Source organism: Boleophthalmus pectinirostris, unplaced genomic scaffold, assembly GCF_026225935.1.
Source record: "Boleophthalmus pectinirostris isolate CB_2022bp ecotype Guang Dong unplaced genomic scaffold, ASM2622593v1 HiC_scaffold_6, whole genome shotgun sequence".
Classification (NCBI taxonomy): Eukaryota; Metazoa; Chordata; class Actinopteri; order Gobiiformes; family Gobiidae; genus Boleophthalmus; species Boleophthalmus pectinirostris.
The window spans coordinates 31340807-31360965 of NW_026571447.1; the positions used below are offsets into that span (position 1 = coordinate 31340807).

General features: G+C 37.0%; 2 protein-coding genes across 3 annotated transcripts; one reads left to right on the forward strand and one right to left on the reverse strand.

Annotated features, from left to right (window-relative positions):
- Nucleotides 1-1111: 1111 nt before the first annotated feature.
- On the forward strand, nt 1112-5407 carry cdca3 (cell division cycle associated 3). The gene is made up of 6 exons (XM_020928008.2): nt 1112-1203; nt 2136-2279; nt 2579-2696; nt 3165-4073; nt 4480-4547; nt 5186-5407. The coding sequence occupies exons 2-6, from the start codon at nt 2145-2147 to the stop codon at nt 5276-5278; spliced, it is 1323 nt and encodes a 440-aa protein (XP_020783667.1). The 5' UTR covers nt 1112-1203; nt 2136-2144; the 3' UTR covers nt 5279-5407.
- Nucleotides 5408-7101: 1694 nt separating this feature from the next.
- gnb3a (guanine nucleotide binding protein (G protein), beta polypeptide 3a) lies at nt 7102-19188 on the reverse strand. Of its 2 annotated transcripts, none has more exons than XM_020927944.2 (9): nt 19151-19188; nt 13335-13435; nt 12565-12710; nt 12169-12232; nt 11190-11352; nt 10708-10774; nt 10123-10324; nt 8675-8891; nt 7102-7289 (listed from the first exon to the last, which is right to left on the reverse strand). In XM_020927944.2, the coding sequence occupies exons 2-9, from the start codon at nt 13389-13391 to the stop codon at nt 7183-7185; spliced, it is 1023 nt and encodes a 340-aa protein (XP_020783603.1). In that variant the 5' UTR covers nt 13392-13435; nt 19151-19188; the 3' UTR covers nt 7102-7182. The 2 variants fall into 2 exon arrangements, with proteins under 2 accessions (XP_020783603.1, XP_020783602.1); XM_020927943.2 differs by lacking the exon at nt 19151-19188 and adding an exon at nt 13545-13616.
- Nucleotides 19189-20159: the final 971 nt, after the last annotated feature.

The following is a 20159-nucleotide window of genomic DNA, read 5'->3' on the forward strand; positions in this document are numbered from 1 at the left end:
CACAAAGAAAATATGACTATACTGACTCACATTAATGCTGAATGCATAACAATTTTCCTTAATTACGCACTCGTTGTACAAACCAGGGATGTCCCAGTCTTTTATTTTGAAAATCTGGTCACCCTATTTTAACAGCAGCTCACAAGGTACTGTGAGAATGGTATATAAATGGTCCAGCAGTGGAGAAATTTCAGTGTTACAACAGTAAAATATGAAGTATAAGCAAAAATTTCAATCAAAAAATCAAGGTGAAATAAATACAAATACATCTGTAATCTCCAAATGATTAAATGCTGAAATAGAGGGTTAATTACATTTTTTTTTTTTAAAGAAAAAAAAAAAAAAGGTACAAACGGTTATGGTCACCTATAAAAATAAACAATTCCTGCTTTCAAATGGTAAAGTGAAAACAGAAATATAAAACATACAATACAAAACCAAAACAGTAAAAAATAATAAAATAATAATAATAAATTCAAGGTGAAATAAATACCAATACATCTGTAACCTTCTAAAGGGGAAAAAAAGGCCTATAAACAATTCCTGCTTTCAAATGGTAAAGTGAAAACAGAAATCTCATAAAAACTGAAAAATATGAAAACGGTACAAATTTGGGAAAAAAAAGAAAGAAAAAAAAGATAACAGATAATTCAAGGTGAATTAAATAGCAATACATCTGTAACCTAATTAATATTGAATTAGAGGGCTAATGTCATTCTATTACAGTAAAGTAAAAAAAAAAAAGTGAAAACAGAATTATCACAAAACAGAAAAATACGGTAACGGTACACCGTCAGTACAAATATGAAAAAAATAATAATAATGAAAATTCAAGGCGAAATTAATAGCAATGCATATGTTAACTTTTAAAGAAAAACGGTTAAACGGCCTATAAAAATAAACAATTCCTTCTTTCAAATGATAAAGTGAAAACAAATGTCATAAAAACAGGCGTGTATGATGCATTTTCAACTTTCAAATTTATCTGCGCATATGCACCGCCCACTTTGGTCCTCTCAGCCAATCAGAACAGGGAAGGCGGGTTGAAGCCGTGCGCTGATTGGCCAATTCAAAAATAACACGGATGCAGCGCCGCCATTTAAATGTTTTAAATGTTCGTCCTTCAGTGTCGCGGAACAGAGGTGTGCTTTTACTGCGAAGGATTCACTCTTTTTTACAAGTCTACAAGGTTTTATACGAAAGGTAAGCTTATATTGCTGAAAAGACTTAGTGTTATCTGTATTGACGATGGCGATATTTGTTATTTGGGCACTTTACAACAACTAACGCGAACTTTCTAACGTAATCTTACTAATATCTCCGTGTTTCGTGTGGAAGATAAACACAAATATTGCATTGTTAGCTCTTCTCTCTTAACTATTTAACAGCTAGGACATCCCTTTGAATTCAAGGTTTGTAATTTCTATGCTGTACAAATAAACAAACTTAAACACGGTCAAAATGCCACGTTTTTTTTTTTTTTGTGAAGTGGCGAGCTAACGTAACCCACATGTTTTTTTTGTTTTTTTTTTATTTAAATAATATTTCTAATGTATTTGTCTGAACATGTTTTAATTTTAATATTAACCTCCCCTAACTATAGATTATTTATTTTCTGAATTTAATGAGCTGCTAATTATTCAGCTGATGTATTAGTTCACATAGTTGTTCCAGTTCCTTGTTTGTATTTTACTGAACTTTGAGAGTTTAAAACAATAATTCAGGAAGTGTTAGAAAGGCTAGAGTGGCTTTGCAAATCATTATTGTGTAGTGTGACCAGACGTCCCAGCAGATTTATCCAAAACCAGTGATTTGTCCCAGTTTTACAAGAAATGTCTCAATTGTCCCTGTTTTTGACCAGTCTGATCCCCACCAACAGTAAATAGAAGGATATACTGTCATTTGTTTAGCTAAAGTACATAAAAGTGCTTGAAAATGGCCATAAAGTGAAAAATGCACCAAAAAACATCCCTTAGATTTTATACTAACGCACATGTGAGTCAAGAATGGACAATGTTACAGTCTTTTCACAATTTTACTTATACCTAACATCCCAACCCGGGTGTGTCCCAGTTTTCAATTTTGAAAATCTGGTTAAATACACTAATACTAATACACTTGGATTAATCTTGCAGTTTCACACCATGGGATCGAGTGAGAGCAAACTGGCCGTGGCGCCTCCAGAGACCAAGCCCGAGCTCCCATTTAAAGCGACGAGAGTGCACGAGCTGCTGGACCCCCGCTCTCCATCTGTGGGCATCGACCGCACTCCAATCCAGGTACTAATGAAGGGTTTTAGTGATGAATAACTGAGGTGGAAAGCAAAATTGGTTACACATTTGAACACTGAGCAGGCTGACTTGTTCAATGGATTGTTTGTACTTTGGATACTTCAACAAAACTTGTACAACTTGAACAAATGTTTCCAAACAAATGGAAGGAAAGCCCCTTTGACCACCTATAACTTACACTCTCACACAGACTGAATATCACCTTAAATACTGAAGCCAGAATGCTATTTTGCAGTCACAGTACTTGAGTGTAGATCTTGATACCCTTCCTTTGTGTTTTATTTCAGGTTGGTGATGATGCTAAAAGTTCTGCTGAGGTGAAAAGAGTTTGTCCTGTGGCAGACACAGATCCTCGCTCTCCTTCAGTCGGCATCACTCGAACTCCAGCCAGAGAGGTCATGAGAGGTAACTGCTGCAGCCCCTATCCTATCAGAACATTTGCACTTGGAATTACGCAAAGGAAGATATTATGTGCATGATTCTGAGAAATGGCAAAACTTGATTGATGTTTTTTTTTTCCCCCCACTTTATCCACTTGTGAAATTACTTTGACAGTAGCTCACACATTGCAATATAATAACAAAGGGTTAGGGTTAGATGTTAAGCGAAGTCAAAATAAAGTAGAAAATGGCAAAAAGACTTAACATTAAAGAATAATGCACTGTGGAATAGGGTGCCACTTAATCTGTTATGTGCACTGTGTTATACAATGTTAAATGTGGAGCATGAACTGCTAAATACTTTTGGATCCAATCTACATGTTCATTTAGATTACATTAAAATTAAATTTATTTCCTTTTTAAAATATTTTCACTTCTATAGAGATTGTACAAAAATATTGTTGGTTTACCAGAATTTCTTTTGCTCTTACAGCTACAGTTGGCAGTTTTGCCCGCCGTTTGGGCATCTTCTTCAACAATGATCTTGAGAATAAGACCCACCAGAACAACTCCAAAACCGCAACAGCAGAGGAAGAGGAGGAGGAAAACTCCAAACCAGAGGAGATCGCGACCACAGAGCCACTCCTGACCCCACAACCCTCTGACATCCTCGACTCCCTGGATACCCACGCCACGATGTTAGACACGCCTCAGCTACCCCCTCCCCAAATCACAACAAGCCCATTTGTTCACCTCGCAGATCCCCAGTTTGAGGTAGAGCTCGAAACTGAACCAGATATCAGTCTAGAGGAGGCGGAGGAAGCCAGGGAAACTCCTATTCACAAGAGGCTGAGTTTGAGTCTTATAGCTTGCCACGAGGGCTCCACTTCGTCACAATTTTACGAAGATGGAAGCAACGATAGCTTTGCGAACATTGAGTGTGGCGACACGAAACCTCTGATTAAAGAGGATCACTCGTACGCAGCTCCTTGTATTACAGTCAAGTCTCCCGTTGTGCAAAGTATTCCTAATGACGAGAATGCAAACGACGCAGCCATGATCTCTAAAATATCTAGTCAGCCAGAAGAGGTAGCACCTAGTTTACCAGAAAAAACAAAGGAGGTAGAAATGGTCCAAGAGCCTACTGCACCACAAGAGTCCAAATCTCAAACGACTGCCCCCAGCCCACGTCCAAATCACATCCGCTGCCCCACCATTGACTCAAAAAGCCCCAGTCAGATCGTGTTTAAACCTCAGTGGTTGGGTAAAGGGTTTGGGGGAGCGGGGCAGAGGGTCCGAGCACAGGGAGGGAAAGGGGGGTCCTCGCCTCTCGCGCTCCACGTGGCTGTGAAGAAGGTGGCCAATGAGAATAAAGGACAGACTGGAAAAGCGAAGTCCAAAGGTATGTTTATAGCGCCCATTGTTATTGAGGTGGAAGAGATGTGCCAATAACAATGCAGAAAAGTTTTAATCTTAAGCGTGAAAATGGTCAACCAGAAATTGACCAGAAAGATTATTAAAATGAAATGGCATATTTTTTGAGCATTGCATTAATTTAAACTGTTGATTCCCTGACATTAATTAGATCCTGTTGTGCTTTGGCTCACTGAGTTTTCCACAAATTGATGACAGAATTTAGAACAAGCTATTTACATACTAATTTCTTCTGGATTACAAAAGTGTTGTGAGGTAATTGTGTAATTGTCAAGTGTAGTACGTAATTTTGCAATATCTCCCACCTCTATATTGTAAACTTTCTTGTTTTTTAAATATTTTTTATATATCCTATACAATTTTTGTGATTCCAGGTAATGAAGGTCGCTCTCCATTACAAATCCTCAAAGAGACCAACTCACCTCGGGGGCAGCATCCTCAGGTATTGTGCTGTCAAAATGAATAGATCAGGATGGAGAGATGAAACAAAACACAAGTGACAAAGGAGAAATTCCATTTGTCAACTGGACAAAAGTTTATTTGGTTGAATAAGTTTCACAGTTCATCCAAGCTGCTTCTTCAGTTCTGGTCAAACACTGCCTTATATCTGTCTGAAGGGAGGAGCGGACTACACTAAAACAAGCAGGGTGTTAGTTTTGGGAGAGCTCCTCCCTTCAGACAAATATAAGACACTAAACTTAACTTTTCACTAAACTTTTGCCCAGTTGACAAATTTAATTTCTCCTTTTGCATTGGATTCTACCTGGACGAGATTGTATACACAAAACGCACGTGACTTTTTGGACCATTGAATGCTTATAATACAAAATTATTACAAACATATACACAGTTAAGGTGGGTAAAGTGTTTTGCCAAGGGACAGAACAGTTTGCACAAAAGGTTTCAGCAAACATCATGGGCCTGTGATGTCTGTTTGCACATATTATGTCAGATCTGTTTGTGTAAATTAATCTTTAAAGATAAGACATGTATGTTTTGACTCTACATAAGGTCGTCATGTCATTTAACACCATTGTGACCGCCAGCTCACGTCATGTCTAAAATTGCTCGTCTTTTCAGATGAAGCTGAAGGTGTCCACTCCAGAAAGGCGCAGAAGTGCCCACAGCGAACGCAGAGTTTTGGCCATCGCTGTAGACAAGGAAAACAGATGATTGAAAAGTATTGTTCTTTTAAAACAAGCTTTTATTTGTACAGTTTTATCTGTTTGTAATGTTCTTTCCTCTGTATACTATTATCCCTTTTACTTTTTCTATCAACTTAAATAAATTAATGTGTACAGACGTGTTGTATCTTGAATGTATTTTGTAAAACTCACTCCCCAGGATTGTTGATCTTGAATAGCTTGGGTCGTTTTTGACTAGATTGAAGTTTAAGTGATGAAAATGTGTCCTGTTCAATTGTAAATTCGCGTATCGACTATAAATATACTACATGATTCAAGTTGTGCAGTGCGATGAGGCTGAATTTTTGAGACGAGACTAAATATTGCATAGTATAAAAAGTCATTTTAATGAGAAATTGAAGACTGACACAATTTTTTTTATTAGTTGAATTTATTTAACATGTCTAGTAGTCAGTTACATACAGTATTTGAGATTGTGCTCTTGCTTTTAGAATAAGTTTACACTTTTTATTTTTTAAAAGAGAGAAGGACTTTAATGTAGTAATGCATAGGATATCTTTTGAGCAATTTCCCCAAAATAGAGAAGAAAACCTTCTACCCCTCCATGTACTATATTTGTTGTTGAAGGGTCCTTTATATTCCAGAAAGGCGTTTAATAAATAAATGCAAGATTAAATATTTTTTCTTGTAACTAACTCCTTTGAAAATAAGATTCCTTTTAACCTACACTAACAAAAGTAATTAAATAAAAAGCAAATAAAACTCAATCACATTTTCATACAAAACATTAGAATAACTACAGTGAAACTACATTATACACCCATTCGCTTTAAAGTCATTCAGTGTGCTACCATACCAATTTGGCAACTGTTTTCACGTTTCTGAAGTCATTAAAAGGAATTTCTTTATGCAGTGCGCCCCCTGGTTTACAAATGGTACTACAACCTCTTTCAAAAAAACTCATTTCTGATTGAACAGACTGCAAAGTACTGAACCACCTAAATTTACGCATTTAAAAGTACACTATGTCACTTTTCTGTTGGAGGGTACTTCACTTTCTTGTCTCGATGGAGATGTTATTCTTTGTATGCGATGTTCCACAGAATGGCATTATTATAAGAACGCTTGCAGGTTAAAAACGACAAAATATTTTATCGGAAGTGCCTTTCGTTTAGACGGTGACGGCGTTTTTGTGGCTTAAAAACGCAAAAATCTGAAACCACCCTCCAGAGCGGAAAAGCTGAAAACACTCCGCCGTAGAGTTTCCGTCTACACTGCCCAAGACGCAAAACTCTGGTCAGATCTGCTCACGTCGCGTACATGTTTACGTCACATACCTACTCGCCTGGCATGCATACACAATTAAATTCCACACACGTTTGCGTCACCGTATGCACGCAGATTTCCTCCCGAAAATGCTCGTCTAAACGCGGAATAAAACGTGAAGATGCGACGGCACTTTTGCGTCTTCTGCTCAGACCGTCGTCATTTAAACGTCGCCTAAATCTATCTCCCAAGCAGGTGATTCTAGTTACAAGTCAGGTATGTGGAGAAGCGACCCTGCTCTCAGTAAGAACCCATGTTTTTGAGGTATTTTACTTAACTGTGGAACATCAGGGAAAGCATCTTCATGGAGACAAGCAGTTACATAGTGCACCTTTAATTATCAACACACCAGCTTTACAATTGTGTATCAGTATTTGTACATATTTACCTCGCAAATGGACAACGTTAATGAAATGTTTTTGTATCCCTGCATATAGTCGCTACCTAAGTCATTATTGCCAAAATAGAGCAGATATTGGTTAAATAATCTGACTGCAAGGACTTGGCACAACAACAAAATACCATCCTCTCTCTGTTTAACCTGTGGCTTCTTTTTCCCACTCCTCTAAACGTAGATCCGGATCTGTGTTGGGTTTTGGAGCGGGCTCAGTTCCATATTTTCAGGAAGTTGTCCCAGGAGCCCGTGCAGCAGGCCATCCCGTCAGCAGACACCCCGATACAGCTCACTCTGTTGTCATGTCCGGCCAAAACACCTGAAAAAAATAATACACAGAAAAGAGTTCAAACATCGTGTAAGACATGGTGTAGCTCTGATTTAAAACTAAAATATTGTATCTTCTGAATTGGAAAAGGCCTCAACCCATGAATAGTAGGGATGTGATGATATCCAAATCTCTCGGTACGATATTATCACAATATGCATCTCACGGTACGATATTTATTGCGATATTTTAGAGAAGCTGATATAATTGTAGATAGGACACTTTTTTGCTTTTAAAATACCCTGACAAGTTTATGATGTGAATTATTACCGACATAATCCCAAGAATTCAAGTAAAAACATTTCGTCATGTTGTCTGCGCTGAAATGAATCATGGGATATGTAGTTTCCAAGGATTTTGTAATTCGATATATTGTGACAGCCCAAGGTGCTATTGTGAGACTTTGACGATATGATATATGATATTTTGGTTATTGTTACATCCCTAATGAATAGCTCATTTTAATTTGTTTTTATATTCTTAAATGTACTTATAAAAACATTTAAATAGTAATAATACATTTGATTTATATAGTGCTGTTCTGGACACACAAAGAAGCTCATGTTTAATTGTTCATTCACTCCACAACTGATAATACTGATGATATTTTTCTAGCAACCAGACACTTTTCGCTTTTTTGAGCCAGTCTTTCCTACTTTATTTTTGAACGTTGGAGGCTCTGAGTCTGGGACATCAGACAAATGTCCAGTTTTGAGACACTTTGATCACTAAATTTGTAGCATCACAAATAGGGGTGTGCAGAAATACTGAAATATTGATATATCGTATTGTTTAATGTGATGATACAGTATCGATATCGTGGGCTGCTGTATCAATATATATATATATATCGCCAAGAGTGTTTTTTACTAAATTATTTTGTCATAGAGCTACAGTTTTGTCGCTTGTTCAGAGGAAGGAAACACTTTTATGCGACACATTTGACATTTTCACTATTTTGATCATTAAAATGTTTGTGTTTCGTATTCACTTTGCACAAGAAGCGTTTTTTTTTTTTAGCATCACAGCCATGATTTAGCCTTTATTTTTTTACTGAACCATATCGAATTGAATTGAAATATCTCGTATCGAATCTTATCAAATCGTAAGCTCACTGTATCCAGATATGTATCATATTGTGGCCCATGTATCAAGGTCTGTATCGTATCGGCAACTTCTAAATCACACTTTATTTTACCTCAGTTTTACAGAGCTTAGTGCTGCACCATTGGCCCCTCTAACATCTCACACTCATAACTTAATTGGAGCTACGATGTTGAATATTTAACTTGTTTCATGGGTTTTCTGACTGGTTACAAGAAAACAAATCATTCTGGGTAGATGCATGTTCTGTAGTTCCTCGGCTCAGTACTCACCCACTCTCTCCGCCTTCAGTGTGTCCCAGATGTTGACGTTGAAGTCGTCGTATCCGGCCAGAATGAGCCTCCCGGACTTAGAGGGCGCCAGAGAGGTGACTCCACACATGATGCTGCTGTCCTGGTACGTGATGAGCTCCTGGTCGGCGCGCAGGTCGTACAGTTTACAGGTGGCGTCATCGGACCCTGTGATCACTGCGTTACCATTTGGAAAGAACTGGAGAGAAAATGACAAATTAATGTTATTATATTAAAAGGAACAATCGTGAGCTTTTCAGTAGGGATGTACTGATTAAATACTGGTATTGAATACACCGACTACCAAATATCGGTTCAGCTGATATCCTGATTGGACATATAAACTGATGTAAAAAAACTATTTACTGGTTCGCCCAAATAGCCTTATAATGTTAGGATTTTTGTTTATACAATGTTGTTTTATAGTTACTTGAGTTTTGTTTTATTTTAAGAAATAAGTTTTCAGTCTCCAGAGTGGTATCGGTTGATATTTGGTATGGGCAGATAATTAAAGCTAAAATATCGAAATGTGAATTGAACTGGAACAAGCTGAATCGGTGCATTCCTACCGAACTATGTTACAGATTTCCTCACAGTTTGTTTACTCAAAGTTGTATTTTGACTAATCCGTGCTTCAGTCGCTGCTCTGTGCTTATGATTATTAAAAAATTTTGATTCAAGGCAATACTTGGTGGGCTTCATATTGCCGCATAACCATTTTTCAGAAGTTATTGGACTTGTTTTTTTATTATGGAGCTGTTATAAATCCATGTTGTGATTAACAATAAACCAAATCTTGCATTTTTTGTTTATTGTTTTTCACTGCACATGTAAAATCAACTGAACTGACCAATCTAAACAACACACAAACACGATACTTGGTCGTCATCAAACCATTGTAATTTATCTAGATGCTCTTATTTAACCTAGACTGATTCATCAGCCGGTTTTACTTCGTTTCACTTCGTACAACCCGTCTGACCTTGCAGTATTAGGATTCGTTCGCTCGACGGTAGGCAGGTACTTTTTTTAATTTAACCAATCGCTGCTATTTGATCGTGATGTATGTAATGTAATTAAACTTTTTCCAAATCCCGTAGGAAGAAGAACAATAGCATCTTTCCCTTTGATAAAATTCACCAAACATTCTCTTTGTTCTGGCTTTAAATCCTCGATCTTGAGAATCATTGCAAACACTGAATATATCACTCTTCGCTGATTGGCTGGTGCCTGAACTCGCACTTCCGGGGTTTTTGCAAATCGTCTAGTGTATTCTGATTCCTGACCTAGTCGCTGGAGAGAAATAAATTGAGCAGAGGCACTAGGGGGCGCCAGCCTGGCTATATTTAACCCTCACTGTAACTTAAATCTGTGTTGTTGTTGTTGTTGTTGTTTATTTGTTGTTTTTTACAGTGCATGTGGCTCCTCACCCCGATGGCGTTGATGTCGCTCTCGTGTCCTGCAAACGTCTGTCTGCACTGGGCCTCTCTGATGTCCCACAGTTTGGCCGTGAAGTCACAGGCTCCAGAGATGAAGAAGTTAAAGTCTGGAGACACGGCCAGAGACATGCAGTCGCCCTGGTGCCCGGCGTACGTGGTCTTTATGGTCCCGGTCTCAATGTCCCAGAGCATACTGAGGTAAGAGCGGAAATATTTCAATCAGACGTAATTATCATGATTTCTTTTATTATGATGTTATTATTTGAAATCTTGAAATCCCTGCATGTTTGATGGATTTCTTGGAGGGGATTGATTATACAGATTCCCATTTAGAACTCAAAGCTATTTCTGTCATTTTCAACTTTTTAAAACTTTTCTTCACTAATTTGGCTGATATAAAGCCATCATAAACATTTATCACAATAAAAAGTATATAAAAAAACATGAAAACCTGAATAGAAATATTATAGATAATAGATAAAAGTAATACACATACAATTGTAATAAAATCCATAATGTTATTTAATGTTGCTGCATGTGGTCACCCTGTTTGTATAGATGTTTTTGTCTTCTTACCAGGTGCAGTCTCCAGAGCTGGTGATGATTTCACTGTCGCTGAGGAACCGACAGCAGGAGAGGTATCCTACAAACACACAAAAGGCTTTTTATAAACTGAACACAGAGAATGATCAGGTTCAAAACTGTCTCTCTACTCCCTTGTCTCACTGCAGAACAAAACAATTCAATCATGTATAATATTTTCACAAGAAATATAAAATGCCATTGTTCCTGTAGTGAGTCAAAATAATTTAAATCTGCCAAAAAGCCATTATAGTAAACAAGGTTGGAATTCAGATGAACCCAAGAGTAACAATCATGTAACAGTCCCATAGGTACAACAGTAGGGCAGAGCAATATCACAAAAAAAAGTTGCTTTCAACATTAATAATTGTTATTTAAAACAAAATCTAGTCCCATTTAATTTCGTTCTACCCAAGCATCATTGTTGATTAGAGAAAAGTGAATCTTGATCTTGTTTTTAAAATTTCATGACTCACCGTTGTGTGCGATCAGCTCCCTCATCACCTTCACGTTGCCGTCTTTCCCTTTCAGGTTGTAGATGGAGCACATGTTGTCCAGACCTCCACAGGCCACCAGGTTCCCTGAAGGCGCATAGGCACAGGTCATGACCCACGACGACTTCAGCGGGATCGCATTCACCTAAAACACCAGAAATACACAAGAAGAACCACATTTTAGGCTTTTTTTTAAAAGTGTAATTATAAACTGCTAGAGTCAGAGTTGGTTTTTATAATAAATGTTTTTGCTGATACAATTTTTGTCTAGGCAAAAACATCAAAATCATCATAATCATCAGGATTATTTGGCTGACAATTGATAACTGTTTAAAATATGTTTTAAAAGGCTGTGTAACCACAAAAGGGGTTTTGCTCCATGCTTTGAGCAACAGAACAAGCACACACATTATATATTATTATATATAACAGAAGTAAATTCATTGTCTTTTTCTATTGCAACAATTTGTTACTGAGTAGGGTAATAATTGAAAAAAACTGGAGATGATCACTTGTACAAATTTGTTTCAGTCAAAGTCATTTTAACATCTACACATAACATGTACAGGTGTTTTAGAGGCCACAGCGGCTTGTCTGATCTCGTCAGATCTCAAAAGATCAACAGGGCCGGGCCTGGTCAGGACTTGGATGAGAGACACTGGGAAAATCAGGTGCCACAGTGGGGCCAGTCGTAAAAATTGTTGTTGTGTCCTTAGGCAAGACACTTCACCCACATTGCCTAGTATGAAAATGGTGTGTGTGCGTGAGTGTTGGTGGTGGGCGGAGGGGCAGATGGCGCAGATTTACAGCCTCACTTCTGTCAGTCTGTCCCAGGGCAGCTGTGGCTACTATAAGCTTACCACCACTGAGCGTGGAGTGAATAAATAATGCTCTGTGAAGCGTCTTTGAGTGTCCAGAAAAGCGCTTGTATAAAACTGATGCATTATTATTATTTTCTTACCTTGTTGGTTGTAATTGTGTCCCACACAATGAGTTTTCCATCTTGTGAGGCGCTAACACACAGCCTGGTGCAAAAACACAACAGGATTAAAAAAGGCTTTTTGGAAAAATAGTTTTGTGACATTTTGTAACCCTACATGATCTGGAGTCTGGATTTCATTGAATAAACACTAATAAATACAGGGAGTTTGGCAGAGATGGGGGGTAGGTGAAAACAGTACAGGACACACACGGATCAGTCTGAATACACTAGTGAGTAAATTATCAACAAGAGAACAACATTTTTAATATTAATTATAAGTTAGAAGCTTATGAAATCCAATTTTGCATGACATGTCTCCTGTAAGTATCAAGTTCCTTACGCAGAACTAAATGAGTTATGCAAAGTAGTTTTTACTTTGAATCCGTGGCCCAGTGCACGGCGTAGATCTTGGCCAGGTGCCCTCTCAGTGTTTTTCTGGTCTTCATTTGAACACGCCCCACCACCGAGATGGAAGCCGTCGCCTCCTGTAGCGTAGTGTCCTGGACTGCCTTACGAGCCGCCTGCAGCAAGCAAACAAAAACACAGGACTTACTCAGGAACACAGAGATACAACTTTATCTGTTTTTAATGTTTTATAAGAAGAAAATGAGGGACAAATGTAAATGTAATAGTGCCAGTGGGAAGACTGACTGATAAATTGATTGATGAGCAAAATTCAGTAAACTCTTCTAAACTCTGGAGACAGCACATAAGCCATTCTTCGAAACATTGTCCATGGAGATAGACACGTTTTATGAAATACTGTAGAAGATTATAACCAAAGGAACAACATTTCCATAGAGACAAGCCAGGTTTGTGGAGATGCAAGCCCACTCACAGTAAGGACACATGTTTTTCAGTGCAGCAAACGCAACCAAATGAAAACAGTAAGAGATTCACAGACCTGATCCTGGGGTCTTAGGGTTACAAAACATCTACAAAACCTACTAACCCTGTACGTCTACAAACATGTTCTCAAATGCAAGGGATTCTTATATTAATTTAGTTAAGTAATTATATTTCAATTTTCTCTCAAATCTTAACGTTCTTGGAGGTGTTTTAAACGCGCAACGTGAGCTGAATCTTGATTTTAAAACACATTTCACAAATCACAGGACTAAACAAAACACAGAAATTGTACTTACAGTGATCTGATCCTTTAGACTTTCCGCCTCTTTCCTCAATTCCTCCATTTCTCCCATGGTGGCGCCGTTTAGACACTGTCACCAGCTTGTCAACAGAGTTACTAAAATAAAATAAAAAACATAAAAACGTATTAGAAGTCGCAGATCAAATAAAATCCAGAGTGTAACTTGTCATTTTCCCTTTAGAGACATAGGTGTGCTCGGTCCTACCCTGTAATCCTATAACGCAACAGAAGCCAAGTGCTCTTTTGCAAGTCAAACTCCCTCTCCTCATCTACTTTGCAAACTTCCACGGACGTATAGGAAGCCACCGCACATGCTCAGTCAAATGAATATTCACGGTGACATTAGCAATGTTTGTTCTGCGGGGAATCTGACACACATCCCTACCCTCAAGGTACACACAAACCTGCAGGGCCTGTAGCTAAGTCATCACCGAAGTCCTGTCTCCACTCTGGGAAACCGGCGACAGTGAAAGCGGGACGGCCATATTGACCAATTAAACGATGTCACTGTAGTGCAACAAAAACAAAACTCTTCTCGTGGTGTCGGGCTCTGGCACTCTCTTGTCAACATTTGTACTGCCTTTCCACAGATCTCGTCTAACTTGCCCTGGTGCAACGTAGAGCTGTAGGTTTTTAGTCATTTTTATTTTAGTGTGATTAAATGGTCGATGGTCTCTCTAGGGGTGTGCAAAAATATGGAATTATCGATATTTCGTATCGTTTAATGTGATGATGCAGTATCGATATCGTGGGCTGCTGTATCGATATATCGCCAAGAGTATTTTTAGGTATATTTTACTCAATTATTTTGTGTAAGAACTACAGCTGTATTGATATTTTCACACTTTTGAATAATGTTTTTCAGATTAATTTTGCACAGACTTCGTGGTTTAATAAAGACTTTTCGAATCAGCCACGATTTAGCCTTTGTTTTTCACTGAATCGTATTGAATCGATTTGAAATATATCATATCGAATTGTATTGAATCAAAAGTGCACTGTATTGAAAAGCGTATCGTATCGTGGCCTGTGTATCGAGGTATGTATCGTATCGGCAACTTCTTCTCTTCGTCTCTCAGTTGGCCAAAATTTGTATTTGTCACGTATCATTTTGTTTAGATTATACAGATTTCTATGAGGAGAGTGAAAAGAGATGTGCAAAAATATCAAAATATCGTATCGTTTAACGTGATGATACAGTATCAATATCATTGGCTTGTATTGTTATTTCGCCAAGAGTATTTTTTTGGTATATTTTACTAAATTATTTTGTTACAGAGCTACAGTTTTGTTGCTTGTTTAGAAGAAGAAAACTTGTTTATGCAGCACATTTGACATTTTCACTGTTTTGATGAGTAAAATATTTGCGCTTCATATGAACTTTGCAGAGGAAGCGGTTTAACAAAGACTTTTAGTATCACAGCTATGATATTTTTTATTAAACCATATCGCAGACATGTCAAATTCAGGCCCGGGAGCCAAATTTGGCCCGCGATATAATTATATTTGGCCCATGAGGTCATATATGTATTAGACCTTCCCGCTGACTACAGATAAACTATAGAGACATTATTTATTTAAAATTTTGTTATTATTTTATATTTTGCTTGTTCTGGATTCAATGTTTAAGCAAAACTATTATTAAACATTTACTTTAATAAGAAAAGGTTCAACATTACATATCTCGAAAGAAGAGAAACATGCAGGTGTTCCTAATCACTCCGAAAAACGTACCTTTTTTCACTGGCTTTTAATAAGTGACATGTATATTTCTTGTTGAGTATTTTACTGTTTGTCTGTGTTTTTAGTAGCTGTATTGTATGTGTACCATATATTTTCTTCTACTACTGTCCTGTGTTTGTGTACAGCACTTTGGCGTACTGTAAAGTTTTTAAGTGCTTTATAAGTAAACTTGTTATGGTAGGTGTTGTTGAAATTTTTCTGTAAATATTTAGTTTTGCCCATGACTTAGTCCCAGTTTTTAATTTTGGCCTCTGTGAATTTGAGTTTGACACCCCGGCCGTGTCGAATCGATCTGAAACGTTCAAAAGTGCACTGTATCGAGATCAGTGTTGGGGAGTAACAGATTACATGTACAGGAGTTACGTAATCAGAGTACAAATTATGAGTAACTGTATTCAGTTACAGTTACTGTTTCAGTGAGTGGTAATTGGATTACAGTTACTTTGTTGAAATAAATGGATTACATTGCGGTATTTTCCTGTTTTCTCATTTGGGGCTATATCCCCCCCCCCCCTTTTTTTTCTTGGTAATTCCACTCATTGCCGGACACTAATCCAGGTCTAAACCCAGGTCTAAAACCAGGTCTAAACCCAGGTCTAAAACCAGGTCTAAACTAGATCTAAACCAGGATTAAACAAGGACTAAACCAGGACTAAAACCAGGACTAAACCAGGACTAAACCAGGACTAAAACCAGGACTAAACCAGGACTAAAACCAGGACTAAACCAGGACTAAAACCAGGACTAAACCAGGACTAAACCAGGACTAAAACCAGGACTAAACCAGGACTAAAACCAGGACTAAACAAGGACTAAAATCATGACTAAACAAGGACTAAACAAGGACTAAAACCAGGACTAAACCAGGTCTAAACCAGGACTAAAACCAGGACTAAACCAGGACTAAAACCAGGACTAAACCAGGACTAAACCAGGACTAAAACCAGGACTAAACCAGGACTAAACCTAAAACCAGGACTAAACCAGGACTAAACCAGGACTAAAACCAGGACTAAACCAGGACTAAACCAGGACTAAAACCAGGACTAAACCAGGACTAAAACCAGGACTAAACAAGGACTAAAATCATGACTAAACAAGGACTAAAACAAGGACTAAACCAGGACTAAACCAGGTCTAAACCAGGACTAAACCAGGACTAAACCAGGACTAAAACCAGGACTAAACCAGGACTAAACCAGGACTAAAACCAGGACTAAACCAGGACTAAAACCAGGACTAAAACCAGGACTAAACAAGGACTAAAATCATGACTAAACCAGGACTAAACAAGGACTAAAACCAGGACTAAACCAGGTCTAAACCAGGATTTAACAGGACTAAACCATGCTGCGCGGACTGTGTCTCCTCCTCTTCTATCAATGATATTTTTAAAGACTCGGCCTTTTCATTTTCTTTTAGAAAACAATGTGAAGATTTCCTCGTCTTTTCTTCTCTACAGCAAATCAAGTAATCCAAAGTATTCAGATTATATTACTCACTTTAAGTAATTTAGTGAATTATGTTACAAACTAAATTTTGAGGTATGTAATCTGTAATCTGTAGGGGAATACATTTTAAAAGTCACCTTCCCAACACTGATGGAGATATGTATCGTACCGTGGTATTTCTTGGTATTTATGTGTGAAAGGCAGATTAAACTCACACACATCGTTTCCTGGTACTTTTTTCTGCATGATTTGTAGTTTTTGCATGAACTCCAGAGCAGTTGTGAGGGCAGTTTAGGTCAGACATGGTACCAAATAGATTTGTTTATAGTCAACTAATTAATCAGAAGAACATTATCCAGTCCACCGAGAATTTCTTTAGTCAATTACAGAGCTTCGTTTTGTCTCCGTAAGGTCATGTGTCCTCTGCATTTGACTGAGTGGCGCCGCAGTGGTTGAGGTTAAAGAATTGTGTAATATGTGCAGAAATATCACATTGTTTGGAAGACTGTATTATTTTTGTATGTTATTTTTGCATGTTTTTGTTTCTCTAGACCTAGTAATAATCTATTTCATTATTATTTTGTGAACATTATATCGCCTATACCTGTGATTTTGATTCGAAAAGGTTTTTTAATAAGCAAAATTGACTCTTATGAGCTTTAAGTCATGCTATATTGTTGTTATTTCATCAAAAACAAACCTGGAGTTGTGTTTTGTTTCATTCACACGTTTAAGTAACCCTTTATTATTAGTCTGTCTACATCTCCAAAGCTCAAAATGCTCCGGTCCACCTTGTGATGTCATGAACCCGTAGTTTTCAAGTTAACAGCTCCTTTTACCTTTAGTTCAGAAGAGATTGGCAATTCCAGGGATGAAATGAAGCTTAAAAACACAGTTCCTGTATCACCACATGACATCACAAGGTGGAATAAAGTGTTTTCTGTATGAGAGAACTCTTAATAACTCTAAATATGCAGGATCTGTGTGTTAAACGTGTGTGAATGAAACAAAACCACAACTCCAGGTTCGTTTTTGACGAGGAAACGACATTCTAACACAGATGAGAAAATGGCGTAATATGGTCCCTTTAACACTCCGCTGAGCTCCGGCTAATGCTAATGGCTTTTGAATTGAGTAATGTGCTGATTAAATGAGCAGTTAAACAGTGAATCAATCACATAATGGACGAGCGTACAACTGTCCTCAAGTGAACACAGACGCTCTGACATTTAAGTGCACGTTACATCAGTCAAGAAGCAGTTTGGGACGACACAATCCATCCAAAACGCAGGGACGATTTACATACAAGGAAGACATTTTCTGGAAGTTTAGACTTTCATTTAACTAAATAACAGTGATGTAATTTATTTTTATTAGTTTAACCATAACTATTGTTCACTTTAGACAAGTTTTGGTTTGTTCACATTATGTTTTTTACATGGAATCACCTCTATGTTGACAGATCTGCTGCCTGGGTCCAACCACGAAGTAAAATTATAAAGTTTACATTTAACTAGATAAAACTATACAAGAGTTTTAGTCAAATCTTTAAATACATTGATGTGTTTTAGTGAAATAAGCAGTCTGATCTGTCATATAATGCACTTATTTATTGCAATTTTGTCATTTTTGTGCAGAGCCAATTCTAGTTTTTCTGTTGTTTCTGTCTTTCCTCTTAGACAAACACAGTACGTGATTTGGTTCTCAGTGGTTTGCATGGTAAAGTAAAGGTTAATTAAAATAAATACATAACATTACATTATTGTTCTGCGTCCTTACCCTCTTGGTACAACTACTACAATCTATTATAATTTTATTGTACATATTGTTTTGCAAAGTTTTAAGATTTAACATTTGGAATATTGGTGACCTAATCCTGTTTAATTAAAGAGAGATTTTTGAGAATTTGAGAGATTAATAAATTTTTCTAATTACTGCTTGGTTTGGTGGGATGGTGCTTGTAGTAAATATTCATTATAATTTCACATCAGTCAAGTGAAGAAAAGTTGAACACAAAAAGTCGCGAAATACAGAAGGCAGCTGTGATTTCTAAAACAGAAAACTTCTATCTATGTCATCAAATTCATCCAAAATTCTGGGACAATTTACGCAGAGAAGAAAGGCAATTTTCGGACAGTTTAACCACAAATTTAACAAAACAAAGGCGTTGTGGTGTATTTTTATGTGTCAAATCTTAACTATTGTGTGATTTAGACAAGTTTTAGCCCTTATTTTTGTTGTTATGGTTGTTCGACGTATGTCATATCAGGAAGTAAATTGTTAACTTTCACAAAAATGTAAAAAACTAAACATTTAAGAAGATTATTAGTAAAATCTTTATTATATGTTAACTATGTTTTAGCGAAATGAGTAGTCTAACTTGCCATGCGACCATTTTATCCAGCTTTTACGAGTCATTTTAAATACTTATGGAAATTCCAGGGGCCGAGCGATTTCCATCATGAGGCCATAAAGTCGAAATCTACTTTAACAATTAAACGCAAAAACAAAACACAAACCCAACTTGTTTAATACTTTCTGTGAATATATATGCCATCATAAAATCATTACAGATATCAAGAGTGCGTCAGTCTAGGTTAAGTCTATGTAATCTTACCTTAAATGGACATAAGAGAGGACTTTTTGACCTATTGCGTGTCTCCTTGCGATGCCTCTCTCTCCTTCACTATTTGAATGCGTCCCTGTCTAAACACATGACCCGCCGGATTTGCCTCTCATTTGGCTGAAGTGAAAAGGCTTCGACAGGGAGTGAACAGCGAAAAGATTTGCTTTTAAAGTCTACGGCACCAGATTTCTATTGTGTTTATTTATTGTGAGGATCAGTCATCGTCTAAGACCTCGAGATGGACAGAGTAGACAAAAGCTGTGGGGTCATTATGGCAGAATTACTTTACTTAAGCAAAAATGGTTCAAGAAAATGACTCAAGTTAGAGAAAAACAGTAAAGAAACTACTACTCGAGTAAGAGAAACTGTCAAAACTACTGATCTGATTTATAATGTAAGTTAATGTGACAGGATTTCCAAAATATTTTCAATTAAGGCAACAAAAAACTAGAGCAACTCAATCAAATCAAATGTTCAAATCATTAAAAAAGTCAAAATAAAGCGTATGTCAACTCGTAAACTTACAATGAAGAGAGTAACTAAAACGTTTACTCAAGTACACTGCAAAAAACAATATCTAGGTAAGTTAGAATGACTTAAATTAAGAACATTTTACTTTATTTGAGTCGATTCAACTTGACAAGCAAATGATCTACCAATGAAATAAGTGTTTTTCTTAATTCATTGGATTTTGTTTCTTATTTTAAGTGCAAAAAGTTGTTGTTTTTCTTATTTTAAGTGTAGCAAGATGGATTTTCATATTTTAACTACAAAAAGTCTTATTATTTTAAGTGAAAATTACTCAAATTATGATAAAACTTTCTTAATTCAAGTCATAAGTCAAGTTCAAGGCTAGATTTTAGTTTTTGTGATGTAAGAGCAGAAAAGTACAGTTGTATTAAAAAGTTACTCCAGTAAATAAACTTCAATAAATCTAACAGAATACTATGAACCTTTGTGTTTCATTTATGTATTTTTGAATAATCTTGTAAATGTTCTC